Source organism: Pollicipes pollicipes, unplaced genomic scaffold, assembly GCF_011947565.3.
Source record: "Pollicipes pollicipes isolate AB1234 unplaced genomic scaffold, Ppol_2.1 Scaffold_3447;HRSCAF=4054_pilon_pilon_pilon, whole genome shotgun sequence".
Classification (NCBI taxonomy): Eukaryota; Metazoa; Arthropoda; class Thecostraca; order Pollicipedomorpha; family Pollicipedidae; genus Pollicipes; species Pollicipes pollicipes.
In genome coordinates, this window is record NW_023596297.1 from 39,279,948 (window position 1) to 39,293,671 (window position 13,724).

Here is a 13,724-nt window from a genome sequence, read left to right on the forward strand (position 1 = left end):
ATTTTGTCTCTATTTTCAGCCTCTCTCCCCTAGGTATGTGCACTGATTATACGCTGGACGAAAAACCCCTGCCTTGGTTGGCGGCTCCACTGCGTGAATATTATGAAATCAGGGGTGGTGACCTGTGGTACCAAAAGAACGTTGCGATGCACTTATTCCCCAAGTAATGGTGTGCACATTTTCTTATGGGTACCATTGCTCAAGATTTGTGAATCCGGCCTCACTGCGTTTGATGAATGTATAACAAGCCATAGCGGGATGGTACTTCTGATCAGAATGACCTACCATTACCCGTCCCCAGTCGGAGGAAGTTCGTGTTCCGCTCTGAACTCTCATGAACGCCAGCATTCCCGAGAGGCTCATCTCGCTTCTGCTAGCCGCACCACGGCGTGCCGGGTCCGCTAAGCGTTGATTGGTCGGCGCGAGGGACCTGTCTTGTGACGAGCGCCGATTGGTTGGCACCGGGGGCCTGCCCCGTGACACGGCGATGTCTGCAGAGCAGCCGCTGCGACACGCTGAGGCAGTCGTCGCTCCAAGATGATGGGTTCACGCAACCCACCCGAGAAGCGCTTTCAGCCGCCTCGCAGCATCTCCGTGGACGAGCAGGCAGCCGAGACTGACCCCATCCCACACCGCGCGGACTCCTGTGGCAGCGTGCGGAGCGCCCGGCCGCCGGACACGCGCGGCAAGCTCAAGTGGCAGCTGAGCAGGCAGGTGAGGACGACCGACATCCGCTGCCGGTTAGCAACCAGAAGACAGATTAGAACTACCGAGCCACAGCGCTCATCTTTCTTCACCCCATCGACTACAAATGGCAGACTTAAAGTTATCCAGCATCCTCCGTCTGCTGAACTCATGACAGAAGAATATTCTAATGCACTAATGAGTCCTACCCAGATGGTTCCTCAAAAACGATGGGCTTCATTCTCATATGCTTAGATACCGTGTACATGGTGTTGACAATCACCTTTGTTGCAACCACGCTCGTCCTTCACTCCAGAAGGTTGATCGTTTTTCTTGTTTTGAATATGAGAAAAAGCTGCTAATGTTCAGTGTGTCGGTGACTTTCATGCTGACGAACATCCCGCGTTGCTATGACGATCATGGTTGGGCTACCACTTATAAATAAAGTCATTTGTGTGACCGTCATTGTTCATGCTTTAATGGTGGGTCACGCCCTGTGCTCCCAATGAAAGTTTTGGCATCTTTGATGGTTACAGCCACAGGCCGCATTATTCTCTCCGTATTAGCCGAAGTTTTCTTTGAAATGGATGTAGGCTAAGCTCACACAAGCTGTTAATCCCACTAAAATCCGATTTTAGCAAGATTTTCCCATTACCTGGAATGCATAGGAGCGTGCACTAAAATGTGGTTTTGCAGTGCTTGTGTTATCATCAGTAAGATGCTTTGGAGCAGGACAAGCGAGGCGATTAGAGACGAGAGTGCTATCGATTTTCGTCTTGTAGGTCGTATCGATACCTAAGCTGTGCAGCCAGATACCTTTGGGAGCCCATTACATGTTTTCAGACATCAGAAGGCATGCCTTTCATCCGGCTGCAACAAGCAGAGGCTTACTATCGTAACGTTTGTGCGCTAATTTACCCGTCACATTGCTTGCAAACCGAATGGATCCGGGTCTGGCCAGCTTGGCGTGTTTCAGTCGACGTCATCGAAGACTGTGTAGTCCTCCACCTCTGGGTGAGTGTGATCAAAGTTAAGGCCAAAGCTAATCATTTTTAGTAGAGGCCGGTTTCAGGGAATAGGACCACACATCTGCGTTGCTAATAATGTTTGTTTCGTCATGGTGAGTTATTCGTTGTCCAATCATGTTCGGTATAGGACAATGCATGATGCATTTGGGACCGATTTCAGAAAGCGAACATCGCCACCTTGCCGGCTGGCTACTTTCGCGCGTCACTCGATCACACGGTTGGATACTGTCGCGCGTCACTCGATCACACGGTTGGATACTGTCGCGCGTCACTCGATCACGCGATTGGATACTGTCGCGCGTCACTCGATCACACGGTTGGATACTGTCGCGCGTCACTCGATCACACGGTTGGCTACTGTTTCGCGTCACTCGATCACACGATTGGCTACTGTCGTGTATCACTCGATCACGCGGTGTTCAGATAGCTTAGTGATTCACGGATGTGCGTATTGCAAACTTGATGTTGAACACTTCCTACAGCCAACCTTAGCTAAATGATTTCTTGGCTAGCAGCCTTTCTTGTCACAAACGTTATCCATCGTGCACGTTTTCCGGCATGAACTTTGTTAATTAGAAATCTCCGCACGAGCCTATATCATTGCTAACATTTGCATGCAAGACCTTTTTGGCAACGTTTTCCATCACGAGCCCAAAGGTTAACGAAGCTTGGTCCGGTTTTCACAGAGGTTCTTGTTGTGCATGACATGCGATAGATGCGGAGAGCAGAATGTAAAGTCCACTGATAAACATATTTGTTCGTCGCGTCAAAACACGTCAGACGTGTTATGAACACAGTAGAACTATTGCTAACCTTTACGATACGGGCTCAACTTTTGTTGACCGAAAAGCCTCTGCGGCGGTTTATGAAAAGCTCCTATCCTGTGTGCCTGCTCATTGCCTCCTATCATATTTGAATGTACATTAAGAAAGGTCCTTGTTTTAGCCAGTCGGTTCGTACTTTTGTACATGAGAAGTTCGTCAATGATGGCTCTTGTAAGTTGTGCTATAAAAAGTCAAAATGAACAAAAACCCACTTTGTCCCTAAAGGACCCCGTTGAAGACTGCCACATGTTAGAGACTACAGTGTGCTCCATTGAGAATAATATCGCGACAACGACGTGATGATGTTATATATATATATATATATATATATATATATATATATATATAACGGGAAACAATACAGGAAAACTGCGTGATAGAAAAAGCGGAAGTCATAGTGGCATGACTGGCACATGGTCGTTGTCATATGGTCGTTGTCATCAACAAGGCGTATTTCAGGCATCCATAAAGTGTATCATCTTGGGATATTCGAGAACATTTTCAATGTTTCCTTAACCTGATTTGTATCAGCGCCGTGATTTCTCTACCATGAACGATGGCTGTTCACAGTAGCAGTGGCGGGATAAAATGAATATGGGAGATGGCGTTTTCCAAAAAATATCTTTAAAAAATGAAACCCCAGAATATGACACTTTGCTCACTCCTTGCCGTCTGCTGCGCTACCAAATAAACCACAGATGATAAGATCTTATTTTGGGCACAATTCAGTGAAATACATAGCATACATATTGCGTCGGCGGCAAGCTGTAAGCCGAACTAATTTAACAACTACGAACGCCCAGCTGAATTGCAAGTTTTTGTGCTCCGCCGAAACCGGTCTGCAAGAGACTCGACAGCGCTTAGCGACACGCTCCATCAGAATACCTACCACGCGATCCTCTAAAGACGCGCTTCATCAGTCGATGCCCTCAGTGAGCGCCGGCCATCGCGGGCTGCCGCGTCGCACAATGCGCGGCTTGGTATAGGAGGCGTGGTGTCGGCTTATCGCAGCCTTTGCTCGCTCTAGAGCTCCTTTCGCGCAAACCTCGAGCTATCTGCTCTACGCGCGGCCCAGGTGGCCGCCCACCCCATGTACTGCACGTCAGGGCTCATTGCGAGCACTGGGCTTTTAGCGTTTCAGGCAGGGTGGCCGCGGGCTTGGCGCAATTCTTACTTTTATACGCAATGTGACTGTACCTGATTTTTTCTCAACACGGATTTACTGGGGGACTGTTAGCGACGAGTTTGTCTAATCAACGAATGACGCTAATGGGCGCAAAATGACCACTGCAGTCGACGCGCCCGAAAACTTCAATGAACAACAACAACCAGTGACGCTAATGCCCGTTCCGTTTCTTGTCCCTCCTGTTTTCCAAGTCCAGTGGGTCATGCATGCAATATGAGCGTACGCAGCGTTACGCCGAGCGAAGTAATACAAAGACGCTTTGTATATTGACCGACGTTTTTCCAAGGAGCAGCATGATTCATGGAACGAAGATTAAGCACCAAAAAATATTCTATCCATCCGTTCTTAGGCAACCGTGGATTGCTCACCTCACATAATGAGGCGTTTACTATGACGGGGCGACGAACGTCCACATGCGTACCAGCATACGTCCTAAGCCCTGCAGCGTTCATCGCACCACTTATCTGGAATAAAAGGGAGTGAACTGACATCTAATCAAGAAAAGTGCCAGCTAAAAAAAACTGATCCGTTTTTTCGATTTGGCACAAATCTAGCAGTAGCAAATTGACATAATCACACCGGATCGGCTACTGTAAACAAAAAATATTATTTCAATTATTCGCCTTAATGCGGAGAACCTCGAACCAGCAATGAACTTCTCCATTCTCCTGCATGAAGACAGAGGCGGCGAGTCTTCCACTCGTCGCTGACCCTGGTTCTGCCATGACCTGCATGCTGGCGAGGTAACTGTGTTCTCTGTTTTCAGCTGCTTTCTGGTCCATGAAACTGTTTCCTTCTTGCTCCCCTCGTGTGGAGTGTGTGGTCACTCATCAGCTAACACAGCCTCACTGCCTGCAACAGGAGTCCATCCTCTGGTCATCTCTGTTTCTGGACTCGGCTTCAAATGACAAATCACCGCAGTCTCTGAGCCATCAACCAGTCAAGATGAATATCGACATTGAATCCAGGCTGCAGCGAATCAAGCAACAGGGGTGAGAGCGAATCATTTCCAGTTCTTCGTGTTTGTTGTTTTAGGTTGGACAGGCTTTTGAGCTCGTCATCAAAACTTTTGCTAAAAAAATGCAACCAACCTGCAACGTAGCAGACCGTATCAACTTGTCCATAGCTGTCAGGTACTACATGTCACACGCTCACGCTTTATCTAACGTACGCGCAGAATGCTTTACTGCCCCAATAATGCTCGATACGCTGGAACAACCGTCACCTCTCTCCCACCCCCACCCCCAAAAAACATATTGATTTTATGCTTTGCTGTATGGCGCTTTTTCGCAGACAAAACCGACACACCCTGTCCCACGTGGAGGACAAGCTGTGCGAGATGTTCCGCGCCGCGGATGGCACTGGCAGGGTCAACATTACTAAATTTTTGGAGGTAAGCTTGTCGGGAATGCGCACCGCGCAAACCGTAGTTAATGGTGATAAAAGCTTCTGTTGCTTACGTCAGAAAAACACACCCTTTTCTGCGATCAAAATTATAACCTTATTTTAGTGCTAGTAAATTTGTCACAAGGACTAAATCTACCAGAACAGCCTCTAATGGAAGTGCTTCTCAAATGGCGTTGTTATGCTGGTTAACTGCGTAATATAATCGACAATTGCATTGATTTGGTGCATCTTCTCCTCAGGGTGCTAGAATATTTAGCTGCGGTATTTTGTCCATTTTATTTAAGTAAGCTAACGGCCAAGTTACGCTGTTATGAAACGGATGACCGGTATTGGTACACAGTATGTTTTTAGCGTCTTTCCTAGTAACCCGGAGTAACCTGAAATGGCAAAAAGGTATGTGTCAGGGAGAAGCCTTCTTCCTTCGCCTATACCTGGATCCCCATTAGTGTCTTCGTCCCAGCCAAACATACCCATGCACCGGGTCAGCGCTACGGATTTTAAGTGAGGCGTAGGGGAAGCGGGATTTCAAAGGATCATCTTTGAAACAATGGGGCCTCCTTGTATGGAGGGAGCCTCCTGGGAAACACAACATTCATTGGGAAGGGATGACGAGGCATGTGCCCCTTTATGACACCGGTGCACAGCATATATCCAAGTAAATACATGTCGACAGCTAAAAACAACATAATAGGGACCTTCTAAACATCTAGCGAAGACAATTTGAGAAAGCACAGACAGGTTGTCCCGGTGCATCGAGGAGCTTCCTAATTCAGAACAAGATGCTTCCGATTCACGAAAGGGGCCTCCAAATAAAATAAAATGCCTCCAAATCTAAAAAAATATGTCTCATCATCGCAAAACAGTGCATCCTGATTCGAAACCGCGGCCTCCTCTTCCAGAAATGGGGCCTTCTAAATATAGAGGGTGCCTCTTAACCCAGAACAAGGGCCGTCAGTTTTTAAAGGGGGCCTCCCGAGCCAGCAAACAGGCCTCATTAGCGCAACGTACGGCCTTCTGATCTACAGTATGGACACCCTTTTCATGACGGTCGCCTCTGATCCAGAAAACGGCGCTCGTGATGTAGCAAAGGGTCTTCAAAGCCCGATTTGGTACTTTCTAGATCACCTATGGAGGTCTTGACCTGAATTTTCATAGTCTGCGGTTAGTAACAATGCCTTTAGTTTGGGAACAATATGCCCATTTATGTGATAACGAGGACCCCTTCCCAGATTTGGAGGCTCCGTCGTAAACCGGAAGGCATCCGCTTTTGGAATAGGAGGCCCTTTTATGATGCATTTCCATAGTCTACCACGATTTACAAACATAACGGCCGTTAAGTGGCTCCCAATATTGCACAGGGTGTGATGACGTGAGAAGCACAAATAGGGCATAGAGAAATGGTGTTGTCCAGAGCAGCCTTTCCATTTAAAAGTATGCAAGTAGACATAAGTGAGTTCATTGCATGATCACTGATGCTTGCTTTAACATTTTCAAATGTGGAGCATTCCCTTTAACAGGGGTGGTTGAGTGCGAGTCTGCTCGTGCCCCAGCACGGCCCTGAGAATAACTGAAGCGTGCAATCTATCGTGGGAGCGTGGCAGCTGTGGGACCGAATGTTTGCTTCCGCTAAAAGTAGGGGTATTGTAGGAAATAGGTGCCCGTGCATTTCGCGAATGCACTTTTTGTACGTAAAACTCGGGCTCATGTGAAACGCAAAAGCATATATGATACTGAAAATGCTTTTTTACTTGGGATTTGCATGTAGTAATATAATTTGCATTGAGTAGCAACGAAGCGCGAGCAGCAAATATCTTGATATGCACACCACACAGAGGATGAAAAGAAAATTAACTCTTGAAAGTGATCCACGTGCCATTTATGCTAGCTTTTGGAAACCGCTTACAGCTAGTGATTGCTGTCACGCTCAACGAGTTTCCGATCAACCAAACTTAACCCGCCAAGTGCCTCGAAATCTCGGCGAAAATGCACCTTAAGGATGAGGTACCTGTAATTTGTGCTGATATCAGATCAGGGATGCCAGGGGATGCTGATCAATTCACGTCGTCAAGAAAATGACAAGGGCCATTTTTCAATTTTGTAGTGCAGTTTCCTCGGCGTCATCTCTTGTCGTGCGGTAGTATCTGGCGATCGTATTAGATGAAGCGCATTTGGAACTGTAGCGCTCACGCGCAGTGTGGCAGCGAGGGGCTCCGGCTCATGCAATGGCTGATGGAGGCGATACCGAACTGCTAGCCGAAATACTAAAACAGACGTGCTCGCGATTCAGCGAAGTACGGGTCTCGGAGGAATATCAAATGTTGAGAGTAGGGACCTTCAGTTATTGTATCGGGCAGTCCGTTTATTCATGGGTTGGACTGGACAGGAGTGGACGTTTCTAAAGGACGCAGCTAAGATTTGATTGAATTATAAACTTTGCAAAGCGCAGACACATTGCAAAAACTCAAGTCTACAGTTGCAATTTAACTGTTGCCTAAGGGGGGGGGGGGGGGCGAGAGGCCCACCTTAAGGTTTTTCTTGAATAACTTAGCAACCATGTCATATATCGAGCTGATATTTTCATTAGCTGGTTGATTACATTTTTACCCATCCTGTCAAGGCTCTCATGCTTCCGTCAGAGTAGGAAGAGACATATTAACCGTTTGTGTTTGATTTCACCAACCACTGATTGCATATTAATCAGATGATTTTGCCAAATCAACAATATAGTCCACTTTTTGGCCATGTAGATGAATTACTTGCTTTTTATAAGTGCAACCGATCTTCATCTTAAAGATATCGGGCTCAATGGTGTCTAAGTGTGAGGCAGGTCGTTAGAGGTCAACCAGGTCAAACATGTGCCATTGCGTTCTATGCGATGATTATGGCTAATGCACTTGCAACAATGTTTTGTAACGCTTCACCTGAGGAGTACCATCGTGCCGAGCATCGTGGCCACAATTGTAGTCAATCTAGCTGCTCGTGCTGCGTTAGAGAAATGTAAACAGCGAGATACCGCTGACCATGATTTGTCGTTGTTGGTGCAGACGTGCTATATTGGGGATGGTTCATTTTTCAACTACCTTTGTTCATGAATGATTACAGGCGGGCTATATTGATCTTCCGCAAGGTCATGACCTAGAATCATTAATGCCTGGATGCAGCATTTGAGATGTTTTTCTTGCATCTGAGTTCGTCCATCGTCTGCGAGCTGTTATCCACAGCTGCAAAAAAATGCTTAGTTCAGTGTAAGTGCGCTCGTCCAGCATCACCCTTCATTGTGTATCATCAACGTTATCGTCATAACTGGAGTGCATTGTGACACTCTGTGACATCGCAGACTAACTTCTGTCCGCCGGGCTACTATGTGCATGAGTCTCTGTCTGCTCCGGGGCGTTATGCTCTGGAGTGTCAAATGCATGCATGCCTTTAACATTGTAATTCTGATGCAGGCAGCGGTGAAAGCTAGATGAAAAAAACCCGAATAAGCAAAAACGAATTGAAGCTCGGTAAAGATTTGAAGGCCAAACCCAAGGGCACACACTTCACGTAGAGCCTAGTTTTTATGCAAGTTTTATATGCTTAGCGTTGGAGGGACACACTGCGCCATTTGCGACGAAACATCCCTCCCTCCAAATTCAATCCGTTCAAAAATAAGACACTCACGATTTGCGGGATAGCTGGGCATTGCCTGATTTGTGCGTATGTGGGTGTGCCATGGATGACCTCATGGACTTTTTGGAATCCTCACTAAAAAGCATCAGTCATCGTATACTACAAACGGCACCGGAATTAGCCCAATTTGCTCATCGAACAAGCATCCTTTTCAGTTGGATGTGAAATTGGGCTGGAGAGGACTGCCATTGTATTTGGCCGGAAATAAATCTGCTGTGCTGGGTTATGTGACCAACTGGATTTTGAAATCGCGAAAAGGCTTGCTGGATAGGCAACCTGGATTTGAAACTGACGCATTTGACTAAACCGGACCTTGAAAGTGTATTTCATGAAGAGCTCCAGTTGGTAGGCCTTTCAAATGTGCTGGTGGACAGTGGCCACTCTGCACTGTCCTCTGCAAGGCCGATGTATTTTCCACAGAAGCTACGATGCTACTCCCTGAGTCAGCTCAGGGAGTAGCAAGTTTTTAGCCAACAGTTACAATTTCGTACACAAAATGAGGTCCAGTTCTGTTGGACTGAGTTTGTCACCAAAGTGCATACTAAGCAAAGCCTTTTGCAACGCCCGGCCGCGTCACAAGACTAGTAATTCAAGTTCGGCCAAGTACGTGACAGGTTTTCTCTGGCTGGCTGCAGCATACGGATATGAAAAACCTGCTTCAAAATTATATACAAGGTCTTTGTTGCACGAATATCGCGGTTTTTAACTCGGTAGCGACGCAAATTGCACTATGTTGTTGTTGTTGGCAGGGTGCGGTGTAGCAGGCGGTCTGCCCATCGGCAGAAGGAAAGGGTTTTTTTTTGGTCCCCACACAATTTTGGGGGCCTTCAAATTATTCAGCAACTGAATTCATGAACATAAAACGGGATCTCAAGCTGCAAAATGGGCGTTCTACTCCAGAAGTGAATTGATCAGCATCCCTGACATCCCAGGCCTGATATAAGCATATACTAGAAGTTTAGTACCTCTGAATTTCAAGGCGTATTTTCACCGAGATCTCGAAGCGTTGGCGGGTTAAGTTTGGTTGATCGGAAACTCGTTGAGCGTGATAGCAATCACTAGCTTTGAGTGATTTCCAAAAGCTAACATAAATGGCACGTGGATCACTTTCAAGAGTTGATTTTCTTCTCATCCTCTGTGTGATGTGCATATCAAGATATTTGCTGCTCGCGCCTCGTTGCTACTCAATGCAAATTATATTACTACATGCAAATTGCAAGAAAAAAAGCATTTTCAGTATCATATATACTTTTGCGTTTCACATGAGCCCGAAAGTTTTACGTACAAAAAGTGCATTCGCGAAATGCACGGGCACCTTTTTCCTACAATACCCCTACTTTTAGCGAAAGCAAACATTCGGTCTCACAGCTGCCTGTCCCCCGCGTCGCTCCCACGATAGATTGCACGCTTCGGTTATTCTCCGGGCCGTGCTGGGGCACGGGCAGAGTCACAGTCAACCATCCAGAGAGCTAGAATCGCTTTTGAACTAGGGAAGGAGTGAAAAATTTCATCGCAAAAAAAACCGTACGGGAGCGAAAAAATCCATTCACAAAAAATGGAACTTGTGAGCTCGTGACTGGTGTTTCAGCAAACTCATGCATCTATTTCAAGTTGGCATGGACGTCATATCATAAACCTGACAAAACTGTTTTGTTTTTTGACATCTTAGGCCATTAAAGTGAAGCAGAATACATTAAAGCATAGTGATTTCATGACAGTGTAACGAGCACAAAAATTATTAACACCAATAATTTGATGCTGCAATTTGCACTTCCCTTCCACAGCACTTTTAACGCAAAACAAAGCAAAGGAATGAAATAACAAAATAACAACAGAAAATTCAACAAGCATAGAACACTCAAACAAACAAACAAAAAAACTTGGACTTTTATACATCAGCCCATCACCAAGTCAAACACAATAGACATACCTCTGGTTTCTGTTAAGATGGGATCAGGGAAAAGCAGACATTTTGTCACTGTTTCTTACAAAATACCAATTCTTATTTCCATGAAAGTACCCCAACTATGCCTAACCTAAAGAGGCCTTGCTTCATCTCATCCCGTCTAACCTGTTTGTATCATAGCAGCAGTTGTGAGTTACTGATTCTTGCACAATTCCTCTTGCCACTTGCTATGCACTTAACCAACTTAACCTAACTTAGAGCAGCCCAGTATGTTGAACATCATCTCAACTCACCTATCTGTTGACAGCAGCACTTGTGATAAAAACCTGATGAAGATAATTTTTGGCTGGTTTCAACTTGCACTTTTATTCAGTTCATTTGTGTATGCTTGTTGACATCAGAAAAGTTGACAGCACACAAATCAAAACACTTTAAATCACTTTGAACAACTTATTTTTGTTGTCATGGTTAACCTATGTCAAGGGCAATAATGGGTATGCTCCACAACACAATCTCTCCTCTCCAAAAGTAACAAAATTTTTAGATGACCACGCCAGTATTGCTGCTTGCCTTTTCAGCTGCAGCAAAGGAATATATTTAGGCTTGTCTATTCATATCTAATGACAAAGTTTGAGATGTTGGCTTCACATTTTAAATGGGATGGTCTAACTATTTGTTGCCTATTAATATTTAACTCATATATAATTGCCACGCAGCTTAGAGTATCCCTGTGTTAAAATTCAAGTGCATACATACAGTGCATACATACAGTCATTTGCCAGCCATCAACCATGACGACTATAGAAAACATCTGATTAAAGCAGCCATGAGGGACCACTTCAAGAAATTTGGGGCAAATCATCAAGAATATGGAACAAAATAAGCCCATTGCATGCCCTGTGGCATCATAATTTGTCTTATGACAAAATTCGATGGATTAACACAGAAAATGGCTAACTGGTTACCAATCATGTGTTGAAAGCAGGTCAGGTAAGCAATTGCTTGGTCCACAGGAGACTAACTGGTTTCTTCCTTGCTCCCCCAACCCAAAAAGTCAGCACCTTTTGCATGGTCTGCTCGCACACAGTCATCCCACTCACCGCCCAAATATAAATATCAATCATGCACACCAACCTACGAAATTAAAATGCGAAACAAGTAAGAGGTGTGCATGATAAACATTTCCAGAGAGTAGCATTTCGCCATCAAACGCTTCTGTATTAGCTGCGTCAGGTCTGTCCCAAAGCTCTGTATGGCAGCATTAGGATAGCCTTGTCAGGTAGCCTAGTGAGTTAAACACTCGAAAGGCATAGATATATCATTGTTGAGCACCGCCATGGACCAAGAAAACGGTTAACAGAAGATTTAACAGGGCAAAAATGGTGGTAAGAATAAGTTCCGTGCTTCAAATTGTCTTCTTCATTCCCTGTGAATTGTTCACTCTTGGGTGCATATCAAACATGTTTGGGCGGCTGGCGAATTAATCCAATTTATGTATAACATACGTACAAGTTTGCAGTTGGAGCATCTTGCAGAGAGATTGGTACACATTTAAAGCAACAGATGGTACCTCTAAAGGCAATCGAAAAGGAAGGAAGAATAAAGTGGTATCACACTATGTGATACCAAGGAAAATAAGAGTAGTTAGATAAATATAAAAACTAATACTTTTCTGGCAGAATTTTGTTATCAGCTGATTTGACCTAAAATCTGTTGACATGAGTGGTCAAATGGTGATGTCCATCTTGTAAATTTAATTTAGAAGACATTTTTTGAATTTTTCACTCCTGCATTTCGGGAGTGATGCAATTTAGTGATCAAGTTTCCTCGGGGAAAAAATAAATACGTGGAGTAAAATTCTATACCAGGCCTTGCTGGTGTTTGCACCAGGCTCTGCTTTCGTGGTGTGGTGACGAGACAAAAAAAAAAAAAATAGAAGATGCGTGGAAACCTTGCCTTTGGCACACAGCTGCCGATTGTGATGCATTTTGTAAACAAATCAAACTTAATGCGTGCAAGCGGCTGAAGTCGCTGGGGTTCTTGGGCTTGGAGGTACCTGGCGCCCTTGCTCTGTGCATACATAGACATGATTCAGATGTAGGTGAGGCAGGACATAGCCATAGGTGTCCAGGTTCTTTGGAGCCTCGTCTATGCTCGGTGGTTTCAGGTGAGCTCGGTTTTGGATGACAAATGGAAACCTCAGAAAGGGAAATAGGGGTTTGGCATGTGCGATTAGGCAATGTCAAGCAGGAGTGAAAAATTCACATAAACTGTGGGGAAAGGGAGTGAAAAATTCCTCATACGGTGTTGCTTTACACCCAAAGTCGGCAATTCTAGGACACTGCAACCATCCCTGTTTAAGGGAATGCTCCACATTTGAAAATGTCAAAGCAATCATCAGTTAGCATGAAACGAACTCACTTATAGCTATTGGCATACTTTTGAATGAAAAGGCTGCTCTAGACAACACCATTTCTCTATACACTATGTGTGCCCCTCAATGCGTCATTGTCTTATTACATCATCGTACCCTGTGCAATATTGAGAACCACTTAACGGCCGTTATAGTTGGAAATCGTCCTTATGAACGCCAGATATAAACGACCCGACAATTATGCTTTTCTTGGCCTTGATTGCCCTATGTCCGTTTGGCGTTAGTATGTCGTGATGCATGCCTGGGTGAACATGAAATAATTCCCGGAATGGGTTGCATGTCGTGTAGCTCAGAAACTAGAGCGGGTTACGTCTTAAGGAGGGCAGGGCTATGACCTGCACGGAATGATATTCAAGATGTAAATTTCAGTTTAAAACTCCATACAAACATAGCACATTCACTCAAATCGAGCGCATGTGTGGCCGATGCCCGTCCACTCTACTCAGCTGGCGGTGACGTCACGAGGCTGCAGCAGCTGACTGACTCGTTGCTCGGCCGCTGCGCCGGACGCCGAGCTTCCGCGCGGCGACCCGTTCGCTGCCACTGCTGACCGCGATACCTGCTGCCCCCAGGCTTTGGCCAC

General features: G+C 45.4%; 1 protein-coding gene across 1 annotated transcript in view; it reads left to right on the forward strand.

Annotated features, from left to right (window-relative positions):
- Window positions 1-537: 537 nt before the first annotated feature.
- The window catches only part of LOC119092535 (glutaminase liver isoform, mitochondrial), a gene marked incomplete in the record, with an annotated part of 35,695 nt that continues 22,508 nt past the window's right edge, over window positions 538-13,724 (forward strand). Inside the window, 4 exon segments of the mRNA XM_037215494.1 lie at window positions 538-714; window positions 4,584-4,714; window positions 5,016-5,115; window positions 13,714-13,724. The exon segment at window positions 13,714-13,724 is cut by the window's right edge and continues 135 nt beyond it. Coding sequence (XP_037071389.1) covers window positions 538-714; window positions 4,584-4,714; window positions 5,016-5,115; window positions 13,714-13,724 — 419 coding nt within the window.